This window comes from Otolemur garnettii, unplaced genomic scaffold (genome assembly GCF_000181295.1).
Source record: "Otolemur garnettii isolate 467f Iridium unplaced genomic scaffold, OtoGar3 scaffold00017, whole genome shotgun sequence".
In the NCBI taxonomy this organism is placed as follows: domain Eukaryota; kingdom Metazoa; phylum Chordata; class Mammalia; order Primates; family Galagidae; genus Otolemur; species Otolemur garnettii.
The window spans coordinates 1,062,381-1,081,369 of NW_003852412.1; the positions used below are offsets into that span (position 1 = coordinate 1,062,381).

Here is an 18,989-nt window from a genome sequence, read left to right on the forward strand (position 1 = left end):
GCCTTTTCGTATTGAAAAATATTTAATACAATTTAAATGAAGCAATAGGAGCTTTAGAACCTTTTTCTTTTCCCCGGAGTATATTGGAATCCCCCCTTCTTTGGGTTAGCGGTGTTTGGGTCCAGGAGCAACATGGCGGCGGCCGTGAGGGGCTGCTAGCTTTGGGCAAAGGTAGCGTCTAGTGTGGCTGTTTTGCGTGATAGAGACTGACTGAAGCTTTCCCGGACCTCCTGACTTAAGGAAGAGAGTGCAGGAAGGCGAACAGCTTCAGTGACTGGCCGTCCGTTCTTATCACCCCCAAAGAAGCGGAGTCCTGAGCACTAATCAGGATGAGCAACATCTACATCCAGGAGCCTCCCACAAACGGGAAGGTGAGAGCCTCACTTCGGGAACCTGGGGTCCCAAAAATAAGATCTCCCTGATTGGGGGGGAGGGGATTCGGGTATCTTAGTGTAGGACGAGAGCGTAAGAAGTGTCCTCCTTAATCTCTCTGCCTATGGACAGTGTGGCATAGAAAACCTTCAAGTTGGCTCTTCTCAATATGTACTTGAAAAAGTACTCAAGTGGAGATTTTTCTATCAATTTCCTGGTCCTGTTTCCCACCTTCACGCAGCTAACGCAGATGTTTTCTTGGGTCTTAGGTTTTTAAAGATGTATTTTTGAGTTTGACATGTTTTTGCTTAACTTGAAGACTGTTTGTTCTCCATTTCTTCTGTACACATTGACTGAACGCCTTCTAGGCACTGGGCACTGTACTAAGCACTGGGAATACAGAGATGGATGAGTAAGGTCATGTTGCCCTAAAAGAGCATATACAGTTTATTTAGAGAGAGAGGCAGGTAAAGAAAACTCTTATTAAATGTCTGGTAGGTGCAGTCGTGGGCAGGGAAACATACTGCTATGGCACTATTGAGAAGTGGGAAACTAAGAAACTTGGGAAGAACTGCATGGAGGAGGTGTATTTTGAGCTGATTATCAGAAAAAGTGGGAATGGGGAATGTTACCATATTCAAAGGGGGGAATGATTCTCTAACTGATTTGATGGCCCATGTATGTCAATTCCTGTCCAGTGTGTTTATATTACATTGAGGGAGAGGAATCAATAATGGAATAATTGTCAAATGAATTCTTGAACTAAGATCTAGTCTATATCACATATGAAATGTAATGAACCAACACAAGGAAGAAAATAAATGGCATGGAAAGTATATAGTTGATTAGAATAAACTAAATTTACATAAAATATGATTCTTTGCATGAGTGCATCATAAATTGCTTACAAAATCTTTTATTTATTGACATTTGTTAATGTAACAAAGGCAATTTGAAAGCAAAACCAAAACTGCTGTAATTCCTAGTGAGAATTTTAGTAGGTATTATGGGCAGATCAATTCTTTTTTGTTTGAAATTTTCCTGGATATTGTAGCATCTCTGTCCCATCCCTACCCTACCCTCTGCCCTTTGCTCTATATCAGTGTGAAAGTCCAAATTACCTACCTCTTATTTCCTAATATTTCTGAGGGCAACTATTACTGCCAGTTGATAAACACTGGAAGAGAACAGGTTGCCCATCCTGCCATGTAAGGCATTCATACTTGCTGGTCTTCTCCCTGGTGCATGCTATTTTAACTTTCAAATGTCAACCTTAGTAAAAAGACCTTTTTTATCTCCTTTCTATAAAATTGTAAACTTCAATCATACCTTGCATCCCAGCAATCTTCCCCTTTTTCCTTCCCACTATAAAATGCAAGCATTTAGAGCTATGCTTGATATGCAGTTGAAGGAATTCAAATATGTACCAAATGAACGAGTGGATGGATGAGTTAATACTATATTTCTCTTAGATTTTGAGAAGTATTAAGCATGAATGAGTTTGAAGTTATACTGCTCCTGGTCAAGGGCAGGCTTAGTGGCTTTAGAGGAAGATTTGACATGATCTTCCTCATATAAAGGAGTAGATTTAACATTCCTGAATATGTTATTCATTCAACAAATATTTATTGAGCACCTAGCACACACCAGGCTCTATGCTAGGTTTTAGGGTTACAAAGGAAGGAAAAATCAATATTATCCCTATAATCACGGAGTCATTTGAGTGAAATACATTCACTAAGTAATCATGCAAATAAATATATAATTGCAAATTGTGATGAAAACAGTCTTATGAACAGAAGTGGTTTGAAGGAGAATTTAAGGCAGAGCCCAAGTTTTCCTCCAAAAAAGGTTTCGGACTTTTTCCAGCAAAAGGCTGATCGAACATAGTGAATCTTCAAATTCCTGTTCTATAGAGAGGATGGCAAGATTTTTGTCCTGGAAAAAATTTAAAACAGATATAGTAAGAAGTCTGCTCAATGAATTTTTGTTTAGTGCCTTTAAAGTGTGATCATACATTAGGCTACTGAAAGGATACAGAGTGTTCAGAATAAATGGGACAAAACCCCTCCTTTCAAAAAGCACAGTATGAACTTGAGAAGTATTTGGTGCAAAATACTAGTGGTTAACCCCTGGCTATTGTCCATAAATGTACTATGTTATAACCTTTTGTCCTGAAGATGAGGGTCAGAAATATAGGACTTGATAGAAATTTTCTTAAGCATGAAAGGTAATCTACCGAAGGTGAAATTTCTGCATATTATTATCACTTAATGTAAGTTGCATTTATTTTAATTTATAATAATAAATTTTATTTATGTAATAGATTTTAATATTTAATTTTAATACTTTATTTAAAATTAAATATATTCTTAAGAAACATATTTCCAAAGTAGTATAATATTCGGGAGCTTTAATAAAAAGAGCCACTAAGGCCTTACAAAGTACAACTATCCAAAGGGAATGTAGGGCCCCCAGAGGAAGAAGCCATATACCTTCTTTATTAATTTAGTAGCTTATCAGTGAAAAGATTTAGAAACCTTGGTGAGCAAGGTGGCCCAATCAGATATGCATTCTTTTTACTACATGTAAGTTGCCTGTGACCAAAACCCCCCAATTTTATAAGAATAATAATGGCCATGATTTTTTGAGCACTTATTGTCAGGTACTGTTTTAAGTCTATGTATAATAGCTCATTTTGTCCTCATAGCAATCCCACTCAGATAAGGAAACCGAGTCACAGAGATGTTAGATGTGATGCCCAAGGTAATGAAGCGAGTAAGCCAAGAGTCAGGATTTGAATTTGGGCAACCTGACTCCAGAGCTTGTGAGGGAGGAATGACATGCACTCATTTGTTCTTTAGAGCAGCAGTCTTTAACCATGAGTGCATTACTTCAGGGGCTGTGCAAAAGCATCTGGTGTGTGGGGGAGAAAATCAGTGTCTATTTGTATTTATTTTTCCTTTGGTTTAAAAAATTTCATATAAGTTCAGTTACTTTTTTTGCATCATGATGTAATTTTTCTTAATGAGCAGGTAAGTGGATTTATAGGCTATGGTTCTGAATTAACCAAATTAGCCCTCACAAATTTCATATTGAAGATAATATTAATAATACAATCATAAGAAAATGATAGAGCTGATGCCTCAGCATTGGAAGTTCATCAAAAAATGAGAAATTACTATGAAGACCATCTAAATACAGATTTCTGTTTATTATTGTTAATGGTGAACTTCATCTTAGAATATATTGTACCTTGAAATATTTATCAGTAAGAGTATAAAGCCACTGGCATTTATAAGACATTTAAAAACTAAGCATCAGGCAGCGCCCCTAGCTCACTTGGTAGGGCGCCAGCCACATACACTGAGGCTGGCGAGTTGGAACCCAGGCTGGGTCAGCTAAAATAATAATAACAACTGTAACAACAACAACAAAAATAGCTGGGTGTTGTGGCAGGTGCCTGTAGTCACAGCTACTAGGGACGCTGAGGCAAGAGAATCCCTTACACCCAGGAGTTGGTGGTTGCTATGAGCTGTGACACCCCAGCACTTTACCCAGGGCAGTAGCTTGAAACTCTGTCTCTAAATAAATAAAATAAAATAAAATTAAGTTAAATTGAGAAAAACTAAGAATGTGGAACAAGAATATAGACCTTTAATTTCAGAGCAACATTATGCTAAGTAAGAAAGGCTAGATACAAAAAGCCATAATTTGTATGATTCCATTTATGAAACATCTCATAGGCAGGTTTATACAGATGGAAGTAGGTTAGTGATTGCCAGAGGTGAGCGGTAGGAGGAAAATGGAGAGTGACTGCTAATGGGTACAGGGTTTCTTTTTGGGGTGATGAAATATTTTGGAATTAGATAATGGTGGTGATTGTATAACTCTGTGAGTCTACTACAGACCACTGAATTGTATGCTTTCACAGGGCAAAATGTCTAGATTACGGGTATCTCAATAAAGTTATTATCAAAAAGGTTCATTGTATAATAAATAAAATTAAAATAAGAATTATTTAAAAATACTGTTTTTATATAGTCTTTTACAATTTTTATTTTTTGTGATTCCTATTTTAATAATGCTGGAGTAATACTGTACTGTAATATGTATTTTTAAATGTCCATGTTTGTGCATATTGTGCTCCAATCCCTTACTTCCCCTGCACCCCTCCTCCCCTTTTTCTTTTTGCTAATAGAATGTACACTTTCAAAAAATCGAAAGACTGCAATTAAGAGAAGACAGGGCTAGGTTCCTTTTAACAAAAGGACTTTATTGCAAATATACAAGGAAATAATGAAATAGGATAGGACATTGTCTTTTTAGGTCTGCTATACTTTTAAGATTGGGATGTACATCAGTCCTCATGTAAAATCAGAAGACATTCCATAGTGTTGTTGCAGATACAGTCTGAGGTAGAGGGAGTTATTACTCTCAGTTTGTATCCCAAATGTATAAGGACAGACAATTAAGTTCATGAACTCATCCAGTGCCTAGTCCAGCTTTCAAAGCAATTTCGGAGTTCTTGTTCTAGAATGGCCATTAGAGCTATCATCATACGAGTGTGACAGTTAAGTTTGTGAACTCATCCTAGGTAAAAGGGCTGCTACCTACCTCATTATTGAATATCACTATGGTCAGGAGATGGCTAATAGGAGTACCTCAAATGTGACCATAACGAACTAATTGTCTGACCTTATTTCCCAGAAGAATGAGAATCAAGTTGAGTTGTTGTCACCGTTTGATGGCATTGTTTCTCTTGGGTGTTGTTTCATGCCAAGGTTAGTTAGAAGAACTCACTTGTACTTGATTAGCCAATATATGATTGCTTTTAACTTAGGTGTTGTTCTCTGTTCAAATCAACTATGACCAGAGCAACTTGGGGATTTTTTTTGAGATATAGGGCAGAGACCTAGAACTTAATAGTCTGTTTTTCTAGTATAGTGTGGAATATATGGAGAACTTTGTGGAGGCAGTATCATAGTATTTAAAAATCTACCAAAATACAGATTTTTCACCTCTCCAACCTCATGGATATTGAAGACTAGTTGTAGGGAAGCTGTATAGCTAGTACCCCAAAAGATACAATTAATTCATCAGTTATATAAATTTATGACAGTATTATCTGGACTTCTGCAACAAATTGAAAGACAGTTGTTTGGTGAGGGTACAGTTGCTCATAATCTGAAATCCTAGTGCTTTCAGAGGCTAAGGCAGGGCATCATTTGAGCCCAGGATTTTGAAGTTACAGTGAGCTATGATTGTGCCACTGCACCATGACCTGGGCAACAAAGCAGAAACACTGTCTCTAAAAAAAATAAAGAAAAGCAGTTGTAGCAAAACCACACAGGACTTGGAGAGAGAAGGTTAAAATGCTATTCTTGCTTTACTATTTAACAAGCTTTCTGACTCAGGGACAATTTACAACTTCTCTGGGGTAGCCATAAAAGATGGAAATTTAATTGAATAACTTTAAAGTTTCTTATGATTTCCCCCAAAAGTATATTTTTATAAATTAGGGAAAGTAGCTTTGGAAAATAAAACATGTGACTTCTATCAATGTATTGACAGTGTAATGAGAATCAGTTTCTTGTTTATAAATAGTTATACAGCATACTCTTATTTTTAGGAGCATCCTAAAAGATAATCACAAATTATTTGACACTGACCTACTTTGGTATACTGGGGGAGACAAAAGATAAAGTGATACAGGAGAAACTGGACTGCAGCTGTGCCACACTATTCAAATTGAGAACTTAACTTTCTTTTTGGTCATATGTAGTTATAGATTAGACAGATATAAGCTGTTTCCAATTGTGAGTTCAGTAGGGATTCTGGTTGTTGCAGGATGGCTGGTTCCACCAAGGACTGTCTGCTATAATGAGCTGATAGAAAGGCTATCAAAGTATTCTATTTATGATAGATGGTGATTTTAAGACCTACTGTTTTAGTAAGTAATAGGCCAAAATAAGATTAAAAACATTCCTTTGCAAATTAGTAATGGCAAGATGTTAAATGAGAAGATACAGTAAAAGGATAAATTAAAAAGAGTAATTGTAAAATTGTCTCATAGTGTTACACTTTTAGTGAGTTTATTGTTTTTTAATGTCTTAATTTGCTAAACCAGTTTTATTGGAAGTAATGCAAGAGGAAACTCTAAATTATAACACATTTGCATTTTTAGTTTTTAAATTAAAGTTTTTTTCTATGCTATTTTTTTCTTAAATCCTAAACTTTTTCTGAAAATAATATGCTGAAAGATCTAAACATACAATTAGCTATAGGGAATATTTGACATTTTGTTGAGTACAACAACAAAAGCCAAACACAAGTTCTAATATTTCTTTTAAAATTGAAAACTCACCAGTAAAAGCTATATGTTGAGCAATCATTCAATTGATTATCAAGCAAAATGATAATTTAGTATAAAGATGTAATATTCCTTCTATAGGTTTTATTGAAAACTACAGCCGGAGATATCGACATAGAGTTGTGGTCAAAAGAAGCTCCTAAAGCTTGCAGAAATTTCATCCAGCTTTGTTTGGAAGGTAATCATAACTCTTGAATTTTATTCATATTTTTGTTAATTTAAAAATAAACTGCAGTATAGTTTTCATGACATTGAAGACTGGTGTTAAGCAGTTATAATGAATGATCGTTGTTTCTGTGAGTGATAGTTTTGAGCTGTGTGTCAGGAAATAGAAGAGATAAAAGCTTTATCCAAAATAAATCTGTATACTTTTAATGGAGAAATTTACCTGAAGAAATCATATTTTGATCCTTTTTGATCTTCTTTGCTATCCTCCATGTCTTTCTTTTATTCTCTATGGCTCTTCCTCTAGTTCTCTATTGTCTTCACTCTCCAATTGTTACTTATATCCAATGACTATGTATCTAACTGCCTAGAAGACGTTTCTACTGGAACCTTTCACTTCAGCTACAACTAAACCAGTATAAAATCAAATTTACCAGTTTCTTCCTACTCCACCTTGATTTTTACTTACACATGTCAGTAATTTCTGATTGCCTAGTCTTCCTCACTTTCATCTTTAGTTTCTTTGCCCTCTTACTTATTCATATGGTATTTGAATCTTCAGGCAGCTTGGCTTCCTAGCTATCCAACATTATTTCTCATTGCCGTAACCCCATAGTCAGCTATTATCTTCATTCTTAAGCGTTTCCTTCCCTTTTCTACTTCACACATATCTTCATATTCCTTCATTCTCTCTCTTTTTTTCTTTTTGGTATTCTTTCTCTTCCCTTTTTTTAATATTCAAGTCTCCTCATATTTTTAAATATCTGTTCAAAATTCTACTTTCTCCACAAGATTTTCCATCTAGCATTCAGATGTTATTATCAATATCTCTAGTTTTTTTTAGATTTGAAGCATAAAGTAATTTTTTTTTTTTTTTTTTTACTTTGCAGAACTGTATACACCCATTTGAGTTCTTTTTTTTTCTGAATATTCTCCTGGGGAGCTAAACATTCCAAACATTTTTAGACCTTGTTGGCTTCTAGCATATACTGCTCATGATTTTGAATTTTTCTAGTGGTGGCAAATCATTATCTTTCTAACTTATATCTGATTTTTAGAGACAGACAATGTTATTCAAGGTCTCAGAAAACAACATTTTGGGTCAGAAGCAGGATGTGAAAGAGAATCCAAAATATCTGGAAGAATAGTATGATGAGACCTCACTAAATAGATAATTAGACAAGGAAATAATGGCCAGGGGAAATTTTAAAGGATAAAAAATACCTAGATCTCCCCCACCAAAAAATGGAAAAAAAGTTGCCATAAAAAACCAAACAGAGAGAGAGAGAAGACATCTGCCAAGGCCATTATTAACAATTGCTATGGCAGGCGGAAGGAAATGGAGTCAGACAGGTAGTTCAGTCAGAGAGGCCTCAAATAACTATTAACAAAGCTGAGAAACACAGGAGACATAGAAAAGACAGACTTGTTTCTGGTAAGAAGTTTTGAAGAATCAAAGGCTCAAATTTTATAGGCAGAGAATGAAATTACAAAAACATTAGTAAGAATGAATGGTAAATTACAATCCATGACCAGGTGAATGGAAGAAACAGAAAATGTCTGGACATAATATGATAGTGAAAAAGAAATGAGGTTCTTCAGTTGGGTGATGATGAAACTCAGTTATAAAAACAAATAATTATTTCCCTGTCTCCCTATTTATATGAATGCAAGGAAAAAGAAAAAAGAATAGAAAAATAATAAGAAAACTAACCAAAACGATTTTCTGAATTGAACAGGTGAGAGATAGAATCATTATTGGAAAGGCTAACAAGAAGCCTGAGAAAAATGATTTAAACAAAGATACTGTTGAATGAATAAAGTTGGGTTTTAAAATGTAATCCAGAGAACCGCATTTTAATTCTTCCTGATTTAAACAAGTCATAATGCTCTCAGATTGTGTAACATCATGTCAATTTTTTTTAAGTGTAGTTTCCAGAATTTGAAAGGAAATGAATAAAAACATGAGGAATGAGAGCACAGCTTCTATTACAGCCCTCACCTAAAAAAATGTTCACAGTTAAAGGAAATTTATAGCATTTCTAAAACCAAAAGATCTGCAGTTGTACAGACCTTACCTTGGATTTTAGATCTTTGAAATATAGTTAGGTGAACATTTACAATGAGTGGAAAGTAAAACAAACATTGTCAGTTAATAATTCTTATAAATAAGGGGAAAGGGGCAAAAAGATGGAAGGAAAAGGAAACTTTTTAGCTTTGATAATTGAAAATAATTTGATATTACTTCCTCTAGTGTGAAGGAATATAATTTTATATTTTTTTATAGACAAGTGAGCAGTTGAGGGAGGAGTAGATAAGAAAATCAGTTTTTAAAATACTTGATGCAACTATTAATCTGTTCCTTTATTACTTCAGCCTTGTCTTTTCATGGTTCATCAGTTATTTTTTCATGCTTTAACAATAGTTTAAGTGTTTTAGAAGTGAAAAATCTAAGTATATGTATATTAATATGCTGTAAGTTCAAAGAAATTATAGAATTAAAAAAAATTGTTAAAAAGGGAGAGGATGAAGAAAATAAGGCACAGTGATCACAAAATGAGATTTAGATAAAAAGTTATTAATGATAACACATGTGTATATACAAAATTAAACATGAAACAAGATCCTAAAAGAAGAAACACATATAACTGACTTAAAAATACAAATATAGATTCCTGCATGAACTTGGGCTAGAAATGTAATTATTAAAATATACTGTCCATACATTGTACAATGAGAAATAAAAACTATAGTGACAAACACTAGAATCACAGCTATTAAATAGGAACTTTGTTTCATATTTAAGATACATTTAAATTTCTTTATTCAATATTGGGGGGCATTCAGGAGGATATTATGAACATACATAATGAAATAATAAAGCTTCTTCAAAGTACGTAATGGGATGATGCATAAAAATTTAAGAAAATCAAACATTATTACAAGCAGCAAAATCTATCACATCGTAAACTATAAAGACAACTATAAGTAAATAGTTCAACAGCAATTATTGATAAAATATAAGGAAATATAAAAAGAAACATTTGTGGAAATTGGAAATTCCAGCCATGTTAGAATACAAAATTATGGTGTAGACATTATAGGAAATTTCTACCCATTTATATATAGTATATATAGTGTATAATAATTTCATGTACCAAACAAGAATATAATTGGGAAAATTATAAAGAAAACCCTAAAGTAAAAAGTCAACATTTCAGAAAGACTTAATTTGAACTAGGAAAAAGGAATAGATGGTATAATTTTAACATTTGAAAACTGAACAAATAAAGGACCTCTTACATAGACCTTTTTTCTCATAGATACTATATCTGGGTCTTTACGGATCCTACTTCCTAAATAGTTCTTGAACCTGTGTATCTCAGGATAAGCCATAGTCATGTTTTGACTCTTGGGACAATAGTCGCACCCAGGGTTCCACTGCTCAGGGCCCCAATTGTCTTTTTCCAGTCTGTTCTCTATACTGAGAGCCTGAGTGATCTTTCAGAAAACAAAACAAAACACAAATCTAATCATATATTCAAAAAATGTTAGTTGACTGCTTATTATAGATCTGTGCATCTCAAGATAAGCCATAGTGAAATAAATAATAAAGAATTATTTCCTTTTATGATGTATACTGTAGTATAGTTTTTATTCAACTTTGAATATGAATTTGTGGAATTTGAGTGAAAATAAGAAGTTGACTTCATATTTCTGTTGAACTTGAATATTTGTAGGTTGCTTTTGCATTATCTTATTTAATCTTCTGATTAATACCATGAGTTAATTTATATTATTATTATTATAATGAGTTTTATAATGAGAAAATTGAGTTTAAGGTTGTACAGTTAGTAAGGGGTAAGGCTCAGAACTCCTGACAACTGTTAGTCTAATAGTAACTGGTATAATGGTTATTTAGGGATATAGAAGAGATAGTTTTGACCTCTTGGGTTTTATAGTTTCTATTTGTAACCAGATTTCTTGTGAGTATGACCCAACTGCCCTTCAATGGGAGAAGTAACTAAAAAAAAAAAAAATCAGCTGGTCTGCCTTTCTTATTCTTCCAATGTACTATGTAGAGTTGTTAGATTATAGATTATTTATGTATATATTTATACATAAATATATATTATATATAAAAATATATGTGTGTATATATATTTATGTGTATATATCTATAAAATATATATACATAAATGTACAATTCTTTTTTATTTTGAGACAGAGTCTCACTGTGTTGCCCAGGCTAGAGTACTGTGGCATCAGCCTATCTCACAGCAACCTTAAACTCCTGGGTTCTAGTGATCCTCCTGCCTCAGCCTCCCTAGTAGCTGGGACACAGGTACCCACTACCACACCTGGCTAAATTTTCTATTTTTAGTAGAGATAGGGTCTTACTCTTGTTTGGGCTGGACTTCAACTCCTGAGCTCAAGTGATGTCCCACCCTGGCTCCCAGAGTGGTAGGATTACAGGCATGAGCCTACAAATTATATTTTTAAAATACAAATTTTATGTCTGGTTATGCCTTGCAAGTGAAAATAATCAGGAGGGTGCCTGCAAGCTGCCATAATAGGTACTTTATGAATTATGTCAGTAATTGTATTATTACAACGTTTGGCCTATAGTAGGTACTTGATAAATATTTTTCATTGAATAAATTAGTTTGTATTCAGTTGCAAGTAGTAGAAGACTCAACTGAAAATGTTTTAAATAATGAAAGACATTTATCATTCTGTATGACAAGAAATTCCATGTAAGTTCTGCAGTTGAAGAAAGTCTTCAGCAGCTATGTTCTTTATATCTTTCTGCTTTGCAGTCCTCAGCATGTAATTGAATGATGGCTACACTCAGTAATTAGCTCTAACACAATCTACTTTGTTGCTGCTTTTTTTAATTTTATTTTTTACAACAATAGCAATAATAGTTTTTGTTTATTAAGTACTTCCTTTACGGCTTGGTGCCTGTGGCTCAAGTGGCTAAGGCACCAGCCACATACACCTAAGGTGATGGGTTCGAATCCAGCCCGCACTCGCCAAACAACAATGATGGCTGCAACCAAAAAATAGCCGGGCGTTGTGGTGGGTGCCTGTGGCCCCAGCTACTTGGGAGGCAGAGGCAGGAGACTTGCTTGAGCCCAGGAGCTGGAGGGTGCTGTGAGCTGTGATGCCACAGCACTCTACCCAGGGGGACAGCTTGAGGCTCTGTCTCAAAAAAAAAAAAAGTACTTCCTTTAGGGTTAGGTATACACTGTATATATAATTTTCTCTTATCTTACAAGTATAAGTACAAACTTCAGTGATAGAAAATACTTTCTTGCCTTTCACTTATAGGATTTTTCTTTTAAACGGTGGTGCGGTTTGTATAACATAAAACTAACCCCTTGTAAAATGTGCAATTCATGGCTTTTAGTACATTGACTAAGTTGTGTAATCAGCACCTTCTATGTAGTTCCAAAACATTTTATCACCCGAAAAGAAAACTCTGTACCCATAAACTAGTCCAGGCATCCTCAAACTACAGCCCTCAGGCCACATGCGGCCCGCCTAGGACATTTATCTGGCCTGCTGGGTGTTTTTGCCCCTGCTGCCTGTCCTGCTTAGTAGCTGACTTGTCTTGGGGCCCACAGTCTGGCCCTCCAGTGGTCTGAGGGACAGTAAACTGGCCCCCTGTTTAAAAAGTTTGAGGACCACTGAATTAGTCACTCTCTGTTTTTCATTCCCCCTCGTTCCCCAAATCCCTGGCAACCACAACTGTCACTGTGGATTTATCTATTCTGGATATTTCTTGCAAATGGAGCCATACAATATGTCACTTTGTGCTAGTTTGTTTTTGAAGTTTATCCATGTCATGGCATGTATCAGTATTTCATTCCATTTTATAACTAACATTCCATCATGTATGTCTATACCACATTTTATTTATTTTATTTATCCATTCATCCTTTGTTGGAGATTTGTGCTGTTTGGGTTCTACATGTAAATAGTGCTGCTTTTGTAAACAGTGCTGCTATGAACATTTGTGTGTGTGTTCAAGTGCCTGTTTTCAATTACATATATCTGTAATACATGTATATACATATATATACACACATATACACATACACTCACACATTTATATACTTAGATGTGGAATTACTGGGTTATATGGTAATTCTAAGTTTAATTTTTTATATCATTTTAAATTTCTACCAGCAATGTAAGAATAAGTTCCAATTTCACCACATTCTCACCAACACTTATTATTTTAACGTTTTTTGATGTTACTCATGCTAGTAGGTGCGAATTGGCATCTCACCGTGGTTTTGCTTTGCGTTTGCCTGACAACAATGATGCCGAACATCTCTTCTTATACGTGATGGTCATTGCTACTTCTATCAATTCTCTTCTTCAGTCAAGCCCTGTTTCTTGCTCCCTACCAAACTCCTTGCTTATGTTTTGCCTCACTGAGACGTCATGCTTCTGCCACATTCAAGTTTTCTTTTTTCTTAGAAGGTCTCCCTAATGGATTTTGAGTTCTATATAGTAAGTACTATAGCCAATTATATGTGATGTCTTCTGTATGCTTATGACTTTTAAATTACATATTTGGAAATAATGTATTCTAATTATGTATTTCCAAGTTATATGTAAATATAAATAATTTTTTTCAGTCATTTAGCAAACTGGGTAGGAGTCTAATTGGACTGTAGTATGTATGATATTGATTATTTGTTTTGTTTATTGAATGTTTCTTGAGGAGAGTGCATTGATGGTGCTAGGCCTATAATAAATAAATAATTTTGACATATTGTGCCTTTGTTTATTAAAAAAGTAATTTTCTATGGGGAGAAGAAGAAGTAGGAAATAAACTATTCATCTCTATCTAGGTTTCTTGAACTTGTCACTGTTGAAATTTGGGGCTGGTAATTGATTGTTTGGGGAACTGTCTTTTGCATTATAGTGTATCTAGCAATATCCCTGTGCTTTGCCCATTAGATGCCAACAGTATCCCTCCTTTGTGATAACCAAAAATACTTCCAGACATTGACAAATGCCTCTCAAGTACAAAATTGCTGCTCCTTTCTCTCCCAATTGAGAAACACTAAAAGTCTCTAATTTTTATTTTGAAAACTAATCCAGAGTTTGAGAGACTCCTAGAAATAAAAACAAAACAAGAGCAACCATGGTTTCTGTAGCAACGTGTGTACTTTTGAAAAGTAGGTATTTTATAAGAAACAGGGAAAAGGCTTTGGCTTGTGAGCCTATTTAACATTCTGGAAAGTAAATTTTGTGACTGTATTGCATTACCACTGATAATTATAGATACACATAATTTTAGACATTGACAAATTATTTTTTATTTTTTTCAGCTTATTATGACAACACCATATTTCATAGAGTTGTGCCTGGGTTTATAGTCCAAGGGGGAGATCCCACTGGCACAGGGACTGGTGGAGAGTCTATCTATGGAGCCCCATTCAAGGTAAGACTGAATAATAATAATGATAATTACTATTATTATTTGCTAGTGAGCTTGGATTGTTTAATTGAAAATGACTGTGCCCTACAAGAAGAAAAAAACTTTTTTTTCTTTTTTTAAAGACCGAGTCTCACTCTGTCCTGAGTAGAGTGCGCAGTGTCCTAGTTCACAGCAACCTCAAACTACTGGGCTCCAGTGATCCCCTTGCCTCAACCTACTGAGTAGCTGAAACTATAGGTGCCCACCACAATGCTTGGCTAGTTTTTCCAGTTTTGGTAGAGATGGGGTCTCACTTTTGCTTAGGATGGTCTTGAACTTCTGAGCTCAGATGATCTACCTGCTTTGGCCTCCCAGAGTGCTAGGATTACAGGTGTGAGCCACCATGCCTGGCCTTATCACAAGTTTTGATGCTAGCTTGAATTCAGGTGGAGCTGAAGGTGGTAGTAGAAAACAAAGTGATTCAGAAAAAAGTCTACATAGCATATTTCCTGATGTCTGACTGTATCTAATCTCTGTATCTCGGTAAAATATAAAAACAATTTTTGAACATTGCCTATGCTATCCTATTTTAAAACATTCCACTTTAAACTTTATGTGGAATCTGTAGTAGTCTGCTCAGGCTGCTATAACAAAATAACACTGACTAGGTAGCTTAAACAATAGTCATTCATTTCTTACAGTTCTACACGCTGGGAAGTCTAAGACCCCGGTGTCTGTCACTTTGATTCCTTCTGAGATCGCTCTTCCTGGTTTCCAGATGACGGCCTGCTCTGACATTTTCACATGGGCAAGAGAGAGAGAGCAAGTGAGCTCTGGTATCTCTTCCTCTTCTTATAAGGACATCAAACCTATTGGATTAGGGCCCTACCCTTAATTAAATATCATCTAACCTTTATGACTTTTCTCACCTTCTCATAGACCCAAATATGGTCACATTGGGGCTTCATCATATAAATTTTGAGGGAACACAATTAAGTCCATAGCAGAATTTATTCTAAATTTTACACAATAGATCTTTGCCACACAAAATGCATGCCACAATGGAGGATCATAAGGAGAACAGATGAGAAAGAAGAGAAAGGAGCAACATAAAAAATGTTAGAAAAAGGTGTATAAGTCAAGAATAGGTTAGTTATTTCTTAACTGTCAACATAGATATAAGAAGACAAAAGTTAATGTAATATAAGGATATTAAGAATAGTGGGTTCAAATAAAAGCGAGAAATTGTGTTTATTATTAATCTGGTGGTATCACTATTATGTTCTTTCAGTAAACAATGATAGTTTTAAAATATGGGAGTTTTTGAAAACTTTATATTTATACTAATGAGATGGAGTTTCCTTTAATCTTTTACTAAGTCAGTATGTCATTCTTGAGAAAAATACTTGAACTGTTTGCTTTAATTTCCTGACTTAATGGTCTTAGAAAATGTGAAATTGTTATTAAAAAGTCTCAGGTGTCACTGTTAGGCTATTTCATATTTCTCATACTTCTGATGATTTTAGATCCTCTAGGTCAGGGGTCCTCAAACTTTTTAAACAGAGGGCCAGTTCACTGTCCCTCAGACCGTTGGAGGGCCAGACTGTGGGCCCTGGGACGAGTCGGCTGCTAAGCAGGACAGGCAGCAGCGGCAAAACACCCGGCGGGCCAGATAAATGTCCTAGGCGGGCTACATGTGGCCCGTGGGCCATAGTTTGAGGATGCCTGCTCTAGATAATAGGAAGCATTCTTTTATTCTATTGTTTGGTGTAATATAATAGCTCTTTTTTGGCAATTTCTACCTAACCTGACATTTTTGCTTTATTATTTTCAAATAATAGAATCTTCTTGTTAAGCTTTTCAGTTAGGTCATTTTGAATATAGAGTTGTGATCCATTGAGTTCAGATCTCTTGAGAATTATTTATTAAGGAAAAATAACCTTTTTTATGTGAAAAGCACTGATTATGTAACATGGCTCTATTATAAATGAATCCAGTATCACGTCTGGATGGGAATTCTATTAAGCAAGAGCCTAATAATGTATATGTTAAGTAATCCTATCATAGCAAGAAAACTAACTTAGAAAGATCTGCTCCTGCCAATTTTGAAAATTGGCAAGTTGAGCCAGTGCCAGTTTAGGTAGAATTTCAACATAGAACTTTAAAACACACAGTAAAACCACATAACACAATTATAGTAGGTTCCTTGAATTAGAAAATAAGAAAAAAGCAATTGCTTCATGACATTTAGAGTGGAATGGAAAGGAGCAGTAGATGAAGACTCGGCAGTGGTTCAAAGGTGTTTTTCTTAGAGAAATAATAGAAGATTTTAAAAGCTTAGATGACTTTGAGGGATTGAGAATAGGGTAATGACTCTTAGAAATCCATTCTCCTTTGAGTACCCTTTCTCTATGTATAACTGAGCAATTTTCCACAAATACATCTGAGTACATTTAGAAGATACTTACAGGCTAGTGAATTCAAGAATAGTGGCCTGAAAGAATAGTAAATATTAGATTGGACTGTACTTGAAAATCAATTAAATAAAACCAGCATTTTTGATTAGAAGTTGTGGGAAACCTTGCTGCTCAGCTGATAAACTGAATACACAAAGAGTCTTATAACTGAGGACGTTCTTTTATGTTCTTCAGGATGAATTTCATTCACGGCTGCGTTTTAATCGGAGAGGACTGGTTGCCATGGCAAATGCTGGTGCTCATGATAATGGCAGCCAGTTTTTCTTCACACTGGGTCGAGCAGATGAACTTAACAATAAGCATACCATCTTTGGAAAGGTTAGTGTCCAATTATTTATCTTACACACATGGCCTGGTTTTTGGTTTTATGTTATTCCTTAGGCCACTATGGTACATTGTCTAAGTGTTGTCTTCATAAAAATGTTCTTTAAGATACTTATTATTTGCAGAAATGGTAGAATATATTGCTATAATAGTGAACCATGAGGGACCACCTTAATTCTTTTTTTGCATGCTTTAAATCAGTCATTAGTTTTGACTTTAATGTTTCCTTTCTTTAAAATCATACTAATGGTATTAGCTACTAGGTCACTCAGCCAATATTGCTTTTACATTTTTTGAATTACACTTTAGTAATAGTTTAGTTGTTCCCTTTGGCTTAAAGTTGTGTTGAAAGTGAAGCTTCTTAATGGAAATATTACTTCAAACAGTACTTATTTAATCCTGCACAATTTAATTCACATCAGGGAATTTCGTTTCTATAGAACTTTCAATAGTTCTTTTCGTAAAGGAATTCTGACTGGTTTCTTCTTTCTTCTCCCTTCTTAAGTTTTAGACATATTAAACATCACTAGTGTATCAGCTCCCTCTGCTGGTTCAGTAAGAATTGTTTTCTCATATCCTGGGCAAAACTAGATTTTTGTGATGATGAAAGGGAAAAACCAAACTTAGTATAGTTGGAAAACTGGTGGTGTTTTAAAACTCTTTAGAAATGTTGAATGAAAGGAATCACATTAAAACCGTGAAATGCAGTATTGTTGCTTAATAACTAACAATGTAGGTTAGAAAATATTCATTGGCACATTCTCATGAGCCATTTTAACACAGGTTGTCTGATGTTCATAGATTTTTCTCACCTTTTATTAAAAAAAAAGAGTGTATAATGAAATGAGATTGAAGTGGCCATTCTGCACTATTTTTTATAATTCGTGTTCTGTAACTTATATATTACAGACAACATACAGCAGAGTGGTTTGAAGTTAGAAAAGTCATCACTCTTGGCTCTGTAACTTCTTCGAGCCTCTATCTTCTAATCTGTGGAGGAAAGATTAATGATGGTTCCTACTGTTAGGATGTTTGTGAGAATTAAATGATATAATGTCTGCAAAGCATTTATCACATTGTTATTGTTATTATTTGCTTATTGTATTATAAAATCTGAATTTATTTATAATATTTGTTGTCATTCAGTAGGTTATTTGGCATTAACTAATATTAAGTATGTATGGGAAATTTCCCATAAAGCTTATTTAGGGATTCACCTTTATCCGTGCTTTTTCCCCTTAAGATGAAATTATTTTATTTGCATTATTCAGTGTATATGTTCTTATGTAATATTATGAAATTCCATTTTAATTTTTTAAAAATATTTTCAGAATTCCCTTTTTAATTGGAAGGAGGACTGCAATAATTAGAGATTACATTTATATTTTTATTTGATAGGTGACAGGGGACACAATATATAACATGCTGCGACTGACAGAAGTAGACATTGATAATGAAGAAAGACCACGGAATCCACACAGAATAAGAAGTTGTGAGGTAGGAGCATGATTATTATGTGATCTAGCACTTAAATTGTCATCTTAGGAGGAATCGATTTTTAGTATTTTTAAACTATTAGATGAAGGCTTTCTATTCAATTAATATCACAATTCAGATCTTATCTCTCATTTAGACATAATTTCTGATTAAGAATTTTTTTATAAATTAAAAGTTTTTAATTCAAAGTGAAACTTTAGCTGATAAGCCAGTAAATGAAAAGCTCAGCTTGGCTCGGCGCCTGTGGCTCAAGCGGCTAAGGCGCCAGCCACATACACCTAAGGTGGCGGGTTCGAATCCAGCCCAGACGACATAGTGAGAACTCATCTCTAAAAATATA

At 34.6% G+C, this 18,989-nt stretch overlaps 1 protein-coding gene across 2 annotated transcripts in view; it reads left to right on the forward strand.

Moving 5' to 3' along the window:
* Positions 1 to 95: 95 nt before the first annotated feature.
* Positions 96 to 18,989, forward strand: part of CWC27 (CWC27 spliceosome associated protein homolog) — a 238,280-nt gene continuing 219,386 nt past the window's right edge. For both annotated transcript variants that reach the window (XM_003785866.2, XM_023510887.1), the window contains exons 1-5: positions 96 to 371; positions 6,827 to 6,923; positions 14,263 to 14,375; positions 17,003 to 17,146; positions 18,551 to 18,649. In XM_003785866.2, the coding sequence (XP_003785914.1) occupies positions 330 to 371; positions 6,827 to 6,923; positions 14,263 to 14,375; positions 17,003 to 17,146; positions 18,551 to 18,649 (495 nt within the window). In that variant the 5' untranslated portion in view covers positions 96 to 329. The remainder of the gene's footprint in view (positions 372 to 6,826; positions 6,924 to 14,262; positions 14,376 to 17,002; positions 17,147 to 18,550; positions 18,650 to 18,989) is intronic.